Genomic DNA, 13876 nt, shown 5'->3' on the forward strand with positions numbered 1-13876 from the left:
TCTTCCACAACATCATAGTTATATACCATTGTATGATTTTTTTTAAATATTTAACACTTGTTAATTTTTATCAAACGCTTAAGTTGATGAACATATTGAAATTTTGCGTTTTTCTCCTATCAACGTCTATAAAAAAAACAGTTTGTAATTAAAATCGCTAATATTCAATAAACGTAACCAATGTTTAGTGTTACGTGTAAATAATTATTGCGTATATTCTGTAAAATCATGTTGTAAGTAGCAAATATAGATTACTGTTTCCATTATACTATTTGTAGCTTTCACAAGTGATGCGCGCGCATACCTATGCGTCCCCTACCAAAGGGAACCCATCTGCTGCCTAGGGGGACCCCACACTAAGAATAGATGCCACACATCCTGTGCCACCCCTGGCGTGTATATTCAGAGTTTACCGTGTTTTTCCTCATTCTCATTGAGGAGCTTGATCGTGACGGACGTGTTTTTGCTCTTGTTCCTTTTGTGTTGTGTCAGAAGCTTACTTGTACCATACGTAAGTTGACTCTTTATTTCTTAGACCTACTTTTTAAATACTTGCAACATGTTGGGAAAAACAGCTACTTTGGATAATGTAGTAAAACCTGTGACATTCTTACATAAAGATGAGACCTATGTAAATAAATTTAGATTGTATGGAAGTAAAACAGTATTTAAATTTTCAAATCCTCCCCCTAATACAAGTGAATTTGATTGGCTAAGACAAGGTTTTGGTCAAATCGTTAGAGAAATGAAAGAGCAAGCATTTGAAAATGATCAACTGGGGTTTACTCTACAAAGTCTTAACTTGAAATCTAAGGAACCTGGCTATGTAAATTTTCGTCCTGCTAGTGAAATTAATGAGGACGTATTGTGGCAAATTTTCGGGGGTATTGTACAGTCAAACTCTGAAACAATCAAATCTACGGACACGTTTAAAGTAGAGTGCACTCGAATTAACCTCCCTGTGGGATCTGGAAGAGTAAGACCAGGCTTGTACAATACTTTTGACGAGGAGTGTAAAGCAAGGAAAGGAATTGTTGTCATTAATAATAAGGACAATCTGTGTCTTCCTAGAGCTTTGGTAGTGGCTATAGCTAAAATAACAAATGATCCCGACTATAATCTGATTTGTAAAGATCGTAGACAGAGACAAACTGATAGAGCTCAAGAGCTTGTACGTCATGCTAGAGTAGAAATGCCCAAGAATGGTGCAGGAATCCCAGAACTTGAAAAATTCCAAAGTTTCTTAAAGGACTACAAAATTGTTGTGTACAACTATGACAGGAAAGGACGTGATGTATACTTTGAGGGAAATGTAGAAAATCCAAAAATCAAAATTAATTTACTGTTTCACAATGGGCACTACAATGTGATTAATAGTTTGACTGCAGCATTTGCATGTGTCTACTTCTGTGAAGCCTGTCATATCCCGTATGATCACAAAGGTAAGCACCGATGCTCAAACATCTGCCCACAGTGTCAGACTATTTCACCCCCTTGTGTAGAGGAGCATGGTGGTATTCTGTGCCCTAAATGTAACATGACCTATCGAAACCAGGAATGTTTTATTGCACATGAAATTGATAAATGCAAATTGGTAAAAAAGTGTCTAGACTGTGGAAAGCTTATTCGAATTAAAGAACGGTCTAAGCCTCATAAATGTGGTGAAGTATTTTGTAAGCCTTGTGGTTCATTTGAAGACGCTAACCACAAATGCTATATGAAACCTGACAAAAGAAAGCCTAAATCCAAAGACTTTTTGTTCATTTTCTTTGACTTGGAAACACGTCAAGATGAGTCCCTTTCCTCAGATTCAGACGCTAAGGTTCATAAAGTAAATTTGTGTGTGTCACAACAGTTTTGCCATGAGTGTGTTGACGGAAAGTGTTGCACAACATGTGAAAACCGTACAAGAATCTTTAAATCAAACCCTGTTGATCAGTTCATGAACTATGTGATGCAAGTCCGTAAAACATTCAAAGACGTCTGTGTCATTGCACACAATGGGCAGGGTTTTGACTTCCAATTTTTGCTCAAGTATGTGCTAGAAGATACAAAGTTCACTCCAAAACTTGTAATGCGGGGAACTAAGGTCATTTTGATGGAGATTGACAATGTGAGGTTTATTGATTCACTAAGTTACTTCCCCATGCCTCTTGCTGCCCTGCCCAAGGCCTTTGACCTGCCTCCAGAAAAGAAGAAAGGCTATTTTCCCCACCTCTTCAACACCCTTGAGAATCAAAATTATGTGGGCCCTATACCGGAAAAAAAGTTTTACTGCCCAGAATCAATGTTTCAAAAATCACACAAAGATTTTGAAAACTGGTATAATGATCAGGTAGCAAACCACGTTACATTTGACTTTAAAAAAGAAATCCTCGAGTACTGTGTATCAGACGTTGATATCTTGGCCCAAGCTTGTTTAAAGTTCCGCTCAATTTTCCTCCAAGAGTGTAATGTGGATCCGTTTCTTGAAGCTGTAACCATCGCCAGTGCTTGTAACTTGGCCTTCCGTCGGAATTTTTTGAAACCTAAAACAGTTGGTTTGATCCCAAAGAACGGGTATAGGCTTACAGACGCCCAATCAGCCATTGCGTTACAGTGGCTATCGTGGGAAGAGGAGAAACGTGGAATAAGAATTGAACATGCTGGTCGTGGAAAAGAAGTTAAGATCAATGGAATGAAGGTTGATGGGTATGATGGTCAAAATATTTATGAATTTCAAGGCTGCTACTTTCATGGCTGTCCTAAATGCTTTCCCTATGACCGTGAACTTGCTTTGAAAGAAGATCCCTCTGACTCACTCCATTTGCGATATGAACGGACCAAATCGAAAATAGCAAAGTTGGGTGATAACGTCGTACAAATGTGGGAATGTGAGTTTAGAAAGTTAAAAAAGACAGAAAACCTAAAACATCTAGACAAGTTGCCGATACTCAACAATTTACCCCTGAATCCGAGGCGAGCATTTTTTGGGGGCCGAACCGGGAATGCCAAAACCTACCACAAATGCGCCGAAGGGGAAACCATTGAATACGTTGATGTGTGCTCTCTCTATCCTTGGGTGTGTAAATACGGCAAATACCCTGTAGGCCATCCGACAATCTATGTAGGAGACAAAGAGTGTAGGCAGAGAGGTCTTAATGTCGAAGGCCTATTAAAGTGTAAAGTACTCCCACCTCGTGAGCTCTATCACCCCGTTCTCCCAGCCAAAATAAATGACAAGTTAATGTTTGTTTTGTGTGCGACATGTGGAGAAACTCAAAATCAGAAGAATTGTGTATGTAAAACTGAGGAGAGAGTTTTAACAGGAACCTGGACAATGGATGAAATTCGTAAAGCTGTAGGAAAAGGCTACATTATCTTAGAAATGTTTGAACTTTGGGAGTATAAGGTAGCCACATATGAGAATGGGGGGTTGTTTACAGATTTTATAAATAAATTTCTAAAAATGAAACAGGAAGCGTCAGGGTTCCCAGGCTGGTGTAAGACTGATGAGGACAAAAACAAGTACATTGATGACTATTTTAAAAAAGAGGGTGTCCAACTGGAAAAAGACAAAATTATTAAAAATGGTGGATTGAGGTCGTTGGCTAAACTTATGTTGAACTCGTTTTGGGGCAAGTTTGGCCAACGAGAAAATCAGACCAAAGCTACAATCGTCAGGGATTCAAAAACACTTTTTAAGATGTTTTCAAGTCCTGAAATAGATGTAAATAGAGTGCAGATTGTCAATGACGAGGTTGTTGTTGTCAGCTGGGAGTACATTGATGAGGTTGGTGAGCCATTGCAAAATGTTAATGTTGTGGTGGCAGCTTACACTACTGCCCAAGCGAGATTGAAGCTCTATGAGCATCTAGATTCCCTGGGTGGTCAAGTATTGTATTACGATACTGATTCTGTACTATATGTATATAAGGGTAGTTTGTATAGAGTTCCCACAGGAGATTATCTCGGTGAAATGACCGATGAGTTGACCGAGTATGGACCCGGGTCATACATTACAGAATTTGTATCCGGAGGTCCAAAGACCTATGCATACCTTGTCTGGTCAACCAATAAACAAACATTGATTCCCGTTTGTAAAATTAAAGGTCTCACTCTCAATATGAAAACCTCAAAAACAGTTAACTTTGACAAATTAAAAGAAATGGTATTGAGTGAAGTAAAGCAGTCCATTGATATCGAAGAAAACAGAATAAGAAGAACCAAAGAAAGAGATATTATTTCCATAACAGAATGCAAAGTATTTAAAATCACAGGTCCTAAAAGAAAGTTTGAAGGAGAGTATGGAACGTTACCATTTGGTTATAGTAAGGCTCCTAGAGTACAGTAAACTGGGAACTGGGTGCAAAATCTTGTCACTATGCAAAGCTCCTAGAGACTAACAGATTTCTTGGTACTTAAAATTCTATATCCTTTAATAAAAAAAACAGTGCCAGTAAAGCATCCTTAAAAATAATCATTCAGTTAATGGTATAAAATGACATGTCCTAAAGAGTAAATATGTAATTGAGTCTATTCTCTCCCTTGATGGCTAATGTAAGGACAGAAAGCAGTATTGAGGCGTTCTGATCTGGCGCTACTCCATGGTGTGTATGTGGGAGTGTACATTGAGGCGTTCAGATCTCAAAGGACCTGAACTACTCCTTGTGCATGTGTGAATGATGGTCACTGGCGCGGCTGACTAAAAGGCCCGTAAACCATGTGTGAAGGTCACTGGCGCGGCTGACTAAAAGGCCCGTAAACCATGTGTGAAGGTCACTGGCGCGGCCGAAAGGCCCGTAAACCATGTGTGGAGGGGTAAGCGTCATTTAGAAACCCTCAGTAACTAGTTCTCAAATGTCCAAGACTAAAGCAAGTTCAAGATGTAAATTTGTAAATAAGCTTCATAAATAAGGGAGAGGGCATTATACGGCATCAACCAGGTAATCTGGACCGGCTGTATAATGCTTAACCTGGTTTCACACAGTGAAAGGATAGTCTCAAACCCTATCCAATATGAAGCTTTTATGATTTTTTTATCATAGGTTATACAGACAAAAACTGTTCTAATACTTTCTTCTGTAATTGGCGGTCAACTCTGACGGATGCTGAAGCATTTAAATATTAAAAGTTCTTGGAATCCACAGCTTTATAAGTAAAATAGGACAATGTCATTTCATATCGTGATGAAGTAGTAATTTTGTAAATGATCATTTGATGTACTAGAGATGTTCTTTATTAAAAAACGGATTATGGTTCGAGGTGTTTCCTCGTGTGTGTATGTGTACTCGCTTAACAGGCAGGCTTAAAATCCATAAGTCCAAGGGCAGGAGGTTAGCCTAAAAATCATAAAACATTGTGTTATCCTCCCCATACGTGTGTGTGTGTGAGGCCCAACAGGCAGGCTTAAAACCCATAAGTCCAGGGGCTAGAGGTTGACCTACAAATCGTAAAACATTGCATTATCCTCCATGTCACCTAATTTCCCTCTCACCTCGGACTATAATCTAACAAAAAAAAATTAAATTCTCTGTCATTCTTAGTAAATGAAATGTCGTAGGCTAAAATGAACGGTTCGCCTAGTAAATGGCCTGATGAATTTTAAAATGAACGGGTTGACAGAGACAACATATAAAAGTAAAATATCCTTTGTCAGAGGCAAAAAGGGTTAATTGAAAGGCTTCACTGAGTAAATAACCCTTTACATTTGTCAAAGGACAAAAAAATTTGGGATGTGCCAAATCTGTAATAATTTTTATCATAGACTACAATGGTTGAAGCAGCCTACCCCCAGAGGTTAGGACTCTTGGTGAAGCTCTGGGTTAACAAAAAGAACGCGCTGGGACCCTACGGCCTAGCCTAACAGCTTACCGTGGTGTGGAAACTGGGTCACCTAAACTTATTTTGATGTTATGCAATAGACTACTATAGAATGTGTGACTTACGACTGAATTTAGACAAAGAAAGATAACAACATAAATTTTAAAACTACACATTTTCAGTCATTCTAGTGTTTTATCTTAACCCAGAGGTTTTTGAGTTATTTTCCGATTAAGTAGCCTTCAGTTAATTTTTTATCAATCAAAATTATAAGATAGTGACACCACTATGTGTTAACCCAAATATGAGTGAAGAATGAGTAATCACAATATTCCTCTTAATAGGACATGTAACTGTTATGTATCATTAATTTATATAAATAAGATGTGAAACATTCCCAGAAAATGACATACATTTACATTTATAGTACAGCTCCAGACCTTGTTCAGTGCAAAACCATACATTTAATAGTTCGAGAATATGACATATATGTAACAGTTCCAGACCATACGTTTAACAGGTTCAGACCATATAACAGTTCCAGACATTTGGTATACGTATAATAGTTTAAAGGAATACACTCCAGAGGGTAGTATATGTTTAACAATTTCAGAATGTGACATACATGTAACAGGCCCAGACCATACGTGTAACAGTTCCAGACCATACGTTTAACAGTTTCAGACTATATAACAGTTCCAGACATTTGGTATACGTATAACTCTTTTAAGGTATACGCTCCGGAAAGTGGTATAACAGTTTAAAAATGTGACATACATGTAAAAGTTCCAGCCCATGGTATATATGTTCAGTTCTAGCCTATGATTTACCTTGTAATCTCAATGGATTTGTAAAAGAGTTTTATTATCAAAAGTAACAATAAGTTTTTTACTCTATAACACATCAAAGTGTATTTTTGTGACATCCATATTTAGGCGTAAAATAGCTTTATTAGCTGAGTAGAATCATCAAATTTTCAGATGCCATACAAAATCAAAGCTAAGATTATATTGCTAATTTTAATTCATCGGGATGCATTTTTTCCTGAAAAGACAGCAAAAGTCTTTACAATTTTTACAAACCTGTACAATATATTGAAAACACCAGAATTTACCATCCAATGTACAAATTAGGGTTAAATCGCACTAACAAAACAGATGTTAACTCTGCTGTAGCTGAGTGCATTAAACGTTTCTAGATGCGTTGCTAAATGTCCAATGAAACTATAGATAACCATAAAGACTCTCCATGTCATCATCATGTTATACAGACCACAGTGGTTTTCCTAATTGATAAATATCATAAGGTAGTCACATAACATCATACTAGGTTGGTCTTGGTTTGGCAGTAGTAGTCATAAAACACAACCGGAAATCACAGGCTAAACTAAGTAATTGGAAAGAAATCAATAGTTATAATCAAGTCCATAGGCCGTAATCAATAATCACAAACCGTAAACGGCAATCACAGGCCGTAATCGTTATTTAAATATCATAAGAAGTAATAACAGACCACAGTGCTTGCAAAACCACAGGCCGTAATCGATGATCACAGGCCATAATCGATGATCGCAGGCCGTAATCGATAACCGCAGGCCATAATGGAGCATTGATCGATGATCATAGATCAAAACCACAGGCCGTAATCTTAGGCCATCTTTAGGGTGGCTTCTTGGTAATTGCTGGCTCTTACGGAGCAGTAATCAGTGTTCGCAGACCAAAACCATAGGCCTTAATCGATTATCGCTGACCATAATTGGTAATCGCAGGCCATAATTGGTATTTGTGAAACATAATCGGTGGTCGCAGACAGTAATTACTGGCCGTAACCACCAATCCAGTTGTTGTAATAGGTACAAAAGCCGTAATCGGTCATCACAGACCAACTGATCACACACCATAATCGGTAATTAAAGACCATGATCAGAAATCACAATAGTTAAATAGGTAACAAGACAAAGAGGACATACATTACGCAGAAATTACAGACAAAAGATACAATAACCCCTAGGGACTGAAATTCATACAACACAAAAGGAAAGAGGTCAACACAAGACAAAGCATGATCCACCTCATATGACTTCTTACCAACACACATCAAATTCGCCAAAATATAACAATAGCATAGTTTCATGAGCAATAGCACGACCATGTGGACAAAAAGTGAGGTTAGATCACGTGGGTACACCTAAAGTGAGGTTATACAACATGGGTGTTAGGATACCTAAGGTTAGATGCCGCCATCTTGGATTTGTCTTAAACGACCGCCTATCCTACTCACGTCGTCTCCTCTACTGTTATCACTGATGTTATCAGATCTTCGATCAGCTGTTCCTGAGTTTAATATTGTATTAAAAATCGAGTGAGACTGGAACTGTAATTTTTCGTTAAGGATGTGGTCCTTACACTGTTCGTCATTATAAATTTTATAAATCTCGAACTCCTCCAAGGTGTCAAGTTTGCTACCTTTCCCACAGACATGTAAAATTTTTAAACCATCTTCAATGCTACTCATTGAGTGATTTGAATCAACCAGGTGTTGTGCGAAGGCTGATTTTTGTTTGACCATTTTTGGAGTTGGCCTATGTTCTCTGTAGCGGGTTTCAAATGCCCGACCCGTCTGGCCTATATATTTGCATGGGCAATCTGGGCAACTGATCTGGTAAACACCGGTGTTGTTTAATTTGTTGCTAGACCCTTTATTATGCAAGATGTTCCTAGTGCGGTTGGTGGTTCGGAACGTTAAGTCGATGCCTTGCCTATTTAGTTCTTTTTTAAGGCTGTTTTCTACAGAGTGGCTGTACTCCACGCAAACATATTTTCTCTCACTCTTATCTGGTTTAATATCTTGTTTTCTTTTGTTCTTATATTTGCTAACTAATCTGTCTACCAAATCGTGTTTGTACCCATTGGCTGATGCGATATACTTTATTAATGAGCATTCTTTGTTATAATTATCGGGGCTTAATGGAACAGTTAACATTCTGTGGATCATGGAGTTGTAGGCTGCTATTTTTTGCGAAAACGGATGGTAAGAAGTGGAGTGAATTGTTTGAGCTGAAGTGGTTGGTTTTCTGTAAATACTATAATCAAATTTGCTGTTATTCTTCGTGACTGTGAGGTCTAGGAAATTTATTCTATTGTTTGACTCTGTTTCTAAAGTAAACTTTAATTTGGGTGTGATGTTATTCAGATAGTTGAGTAGGAGGTTTAATTGCCTATTGTTGCCATCGAATAAAACAATGGTGTCATCCACATATCTGAAGTACATGCTGATTTTATTTTTGTAAACATTTTTTGATTGATAATTTCCTCCCTTGACAGAGAGTAGGCCTCGATCAACTCCTCGAGGCGCTCGAGGAATGACACAGGATCCTTCCTTCCATCGAAGCGGAGATTCCACTTGCGCACTGTATTACAGAGGGCCGCAAAACCTTTCCGCGAGCCAGTCTCGCTCCCACTGCAACGGGGCTCTGGGGCTTTCGACTCCTCGAAGAAATTCGGATCCGGAAGGAACTGTGGTGGTTTCGCACACACCACTGGTGGTACATGGGGTCTTTAGAGGTCACCGTGCGTCACCTGCGTGGAGGGTATGTGTCGTGGGGCAGGTGGCAAACCTAACCATAGGGACCCAGGATTTGTATCTCGCTGAAAGTCCCTAGGCTCTCGCAGCAGCTCTGAGAGGGCTCTACGCACCGTCATCGAGTCTGCATTAGGGGACAGGCCAAGCATCTCTCGAATGCGAGTGGCCTCGTCCTGTGAAGGGTTAACCAAGAATGAAGGAGCTGATCGTTGGGTTGCCAGGTTCGCCCCCGCACCTTCACCTTCAAGGTTGAGGTTTAACGGCACGTTTCGTATGGGCTGGTAAGCAGGTTGAGTCGTAGGAGTAGTCAAACTTGTCGTGGTAGTTGCTGGTGAGGAACCCTCCTATCTCGTGGCTGGTGAGGAACTAAGTTTTCTACTTGCCGTCTGAGGGTTCCTCGGTTCATCCCTCTCGCTCCCCTCTCTAGCAAAGTAGGGGGCTCAGCTGATTCTAGACGTCTGCTGTTTCTTAACCCGAAAAAAGCAAGCCGGCCGCCGTCCTCTGCAGCCGCTAAATAGTCAGTCGATCGAGCTTGTTGTTGTGGTTGACTGTAGGTTATGTTGTGTTTGTTTCACGCGACAATGAGTTTTAACTTCAAGTTGTCGGTTTATATTACTCACTCCGCATTTCCTCACGTCTTTGAAACGGATTATTGGCTTAGGCCATGATCTGCGGGTTTACTAAGTGTAGAAAGTTTCTTCAAAGTACCAAGCCGGGTTGAGCCCTAGCTTGCGAAACACATCACTGGTGAGTCAATAAGCTATAAAACACTGTATGCGGTTTATATCACGCTCATACAGTATTAATAAGTCTCGTTATACACTTATTTAATACCAAACACAACAGTGTATCATGCATATACTTTACTGATGATGTTATAACTAAGGTTAGCCTTCTAACCTATAACCTTAGTTAGGACTGGTAGGCTATGCCTAGGGATAGGCTAGACATAGGAGTAGGCTAGTTTGACCCCCCCCCTCAAAATAGGCACGTTACAAATTCATCAAATTTAATACATATTCCAAATTTAAACCAAGAATTAATCTTTCAATTAGCAGTAATTGAATTGATAAAAGAACAAACAACATTATTATAGAAGGAAACAGATCACCTAGTGGCAACTTAAATACATTGTTTATTATCTTTCCAATTTTTTATCAAAATTTACGTATAAGAACTAAAACATTATATTCATGGGAGATAAACATAGCTACATAAAAAAAAAAACAAACCCTGACATAGTTGAATTTCTAAACATCCTAACAGAACATAACTTGAAACCTATTGAGGTAGAACCTTCTAGATTAACGTCCACATCTGAGACATGTATTGATTGGTGCTGTACAAAATAATATTAATCTATCAAGACTTAAAGTAAGTAATCATCTATTTGGAACTCAATTTCCCACCATGAGGCTTTGAAGTGTATAGTAGGAGCTATACAAATAAAAGCTAACCCCCATCAAAAGACTAATCAGAAAAAAAAATAACAACAGCAAAATTAGATGAACTAAAAGAATCACATAATTATCAAGACTGGTCATACATATATACAACTCCTGAGGTGAATAAAAAATACAACTACCTGGTAAAAACTATCCAAAGAAAAATATAAGAAATCAAGCCCATAACCTACAGAGCCTATAATAATAAAAAAAAATTAAAAATATTTTGGAATGACATGCATGTAAAATTAAGTTCAACATGTCGTCAGGCAGAACAAAAATATTTATTAACAAACAAAAATTAAAATAAGGAATTGCACAAAAGACTGAAAAGATGTTATGACTTGGAAATAAAATTTCAAAAAAGTAAATCAATTGTTGAGAAAATAAAAATGCCCAAAGTAAAAAAAGAACTGTGGACTACCATAAATATAGAAAGGAATCCTAATAAAAGACACAACAAAGAGATAAAACTAATAGCTGAAGACCAACTTATCAGCGACCCTACCAAGATATGTAAATTACTTAGTACTCACTTCATCACTCTTGGCAAAGCAAAACCTGCTTAGACAATAAATACCGATTTTGACAACATAACACCGGACATGACACCACCCAAACCAGACTCTATCAGAATTCAAGACTATAACTAAAAAAGAGCTTGAGCAAATGATGTCTAAGTTAACCCCCATAAGTTCCTTAGGGATTGGTGAGATAACAAACAAAATGACTAAGCATTGTAAAAATCTAATAATTGAGTCCCTTTTAAATGTAATAAATGCTTCAATTAGACAAGCAACTGTACCAGACCTAGCAGAAATTGCCCTAGTCCACCCAAAGTATAAGAAGGGAGACAATCTCCCTTCTTATAGATTCGTCTTATAGATAATCTTCCAAGGAGATAATCTATCCTGCATCAGTCTTTGCATGTTCCTTAACCTTTTATTTACTGCATTGTTATTTGTTTTTGTTACTAGAGTTTATCCTGTTGTTAGTTTGTTCTTATTACAGAGTCTATCATATTGTAATTTTTCTGCAAGTATTTATCTGTATTTCATCAACAATGTTCTACCTGTATTTACATGGTTAATGGGTTTTACTGTATTGCTATAATTATTGTTCTACGTTGGTATACTTTTTGTTGAGAATCTATTATATTCTTAACTTGTTCTGATGTTTAGGTTATTTTATATGTGAATAATTTTTTTTAGGTTATCTTGTATGTCTCGTTCATGAAATCTTGTTTCAAGTTTTTCACTACTTATTTACTGACCAGTCATTTGTCACAAAGACACTCAGTATTTTCTTGTAAAAATTGCGTAACATATAAATAAAACACTCATCTATGTTGCTCGACATCTTGGTTTATTCTGAGCGAGAGGAATCGGTCCAATGCATGGAAATATAATACTTTAAATATAAGTCAGTAAATCATATGTACTATAAAAAGAAAATTAATTCACTATTTAAAGATATCAACATCAGCATTTCTTTGCAGATGATTGGAATAACATTTATATTAAATTGATTGGCCCATTTATTATATAAACAAATACGATCATATGAATAATCCAAATTTATAAAATTATCCAGTCTTTTTACGACTCTTTCGTAAAGCATCCTAAAAACTGGTTTCATAAAACCACTACAAAATGTATAAATACTGACAATTAACTAAATTACTAGTCTCCTAACAAACAGACCAATCACGATATCTATGCTCGCGCATACTTAATCAAACTACTGTGGAACGTATCATAACTTTCAGGAAAGACATATATATGCAGACTATATTGGTTCATATATATTCATAAGCTGATATACATCCCTTCTTGCATATCTGCAACAATTACAATGATACTATGGCAGATTAAATACCTCTTAACATAGAAAAAAAACGGATATTTCAATGGAAAGAGGAGATTAAATATTTTCCCTAACAGTTTTAGGAACCGTTTCTCAGTTTTACCACAATCTCGTGTTGATAACTTATGCCTATCTCTAACAATGACAATAATAGTTTTAATTTATCTACAAATTCACTTATACATCAAAGATATTACTTTTATTTGCGTCAAAATGATTATTTCAAGGCTTTTAAAACCACTGAGGATTTCAATAGAGACGGTCTTTTCCGCACTGAATGTCCATCTGAAAACCAAGATTTTAACCAAACTTAACTCGTTGATTTTCTGTTATATTTCGTTGTTATTTAGTAACCAGCATGACAACCCATAAAACCAGTGATATTTTTAAAATCTGAAATTGATTTGTTGTGCTTAATTTGTAGCCTTTTTAAATTTATAAATGGATTCTGCACATCAACAGGAAAATATGTTTCTGAACAGTATGCGTAGATTTTCCCTGCGATGCAAACGAGCTGAGAAAAATGAAAAATAATAGTAATAATAATAGGCTAAATACCTTATTTACGTCTTCAATCCTAGTAGTCTTTTTATGATTACTATAGTTTCGGAGCTAACAGCTCGATTGTCACTTCTTGTCTTGTTAAATTACTGTTGATAGCATTGTTAAATTGTTGAATTTCACATGTAGACACACACACACACACGAAACATTTATATATACAAGCAACATTGAAATTTAATATTTTGGCCGGCCTAAACAAAAGAAAAGTGACTACCGTTGTGGTTGTACGGACCGGTACACTGACTGACTGATTCATGTATGTGCTAGTCACTTTTCTTTTGTTTAGGCCGGCCAAAATAATTTCAATGTTGCTTGTATATATAAATGTTTCGTGTGTGTTTGTATGTCTACATGTGAAATTCAACAATTTAACAATGCTATCAACAGTAATTTAACAAGACAAGAAGATTTGACAATGGAGCTGTTAGCTCCGAAACTATAGTAATCATAAAAAGACTACTAGGATTGAAGACTTAAATAAGGTATTTAGCCTATTATTATTACTATTAATCTTTATCAATCCAGGAGACAAAACATGGATAAATGAGAAAAACGGTTTTTATGAAACATGCTTGCCTATTAATATACTGTGTAATGTAGGTACTAATAGACCAGCA

At 37.0% G+C, this 13876-nt stretch overlaps 1 protein-coding gene across 1 annotated transcript; it reads left to right on the top strand.

Moving 5' to 3' along the window:
• Nucleotides 1-745: 745 nt before the first annotated feature.
• LOC128998881 (uncharacterized) lies at nucleotides 746-4333 on the top strand. Its single transcript, XM_054425236.1, has one exon. It carries the CDS (start codon nucleotides 746-748, stop codon nucleotides 4331-4333), a length of 3588 nt encoding a protein of 1195 aa, XP_054281211.1.
• Nucleotides 4334-13876: the final 9543 nt, after the last annotated feature.

The sequence above is a fragment of the Macrosteles quadrilineatus genome, unplaced genomic scaffold (assembly GCF_028750875.1).
Source record: "Macrosteles quadrilineatus isolate MER2022 unplaced genomic scaffold, UCM_ALF_1.0 Scaffold_7__1_contigs__length_78375512, whole genome shotgun sequence".
Taxonomy (NCBI): Eukaryota; Metazoa; Arthropoda; class Insecta; order Hemiptera; family Cicadellidae; genus Macrosteles; species Macrosteles quadrilineatus.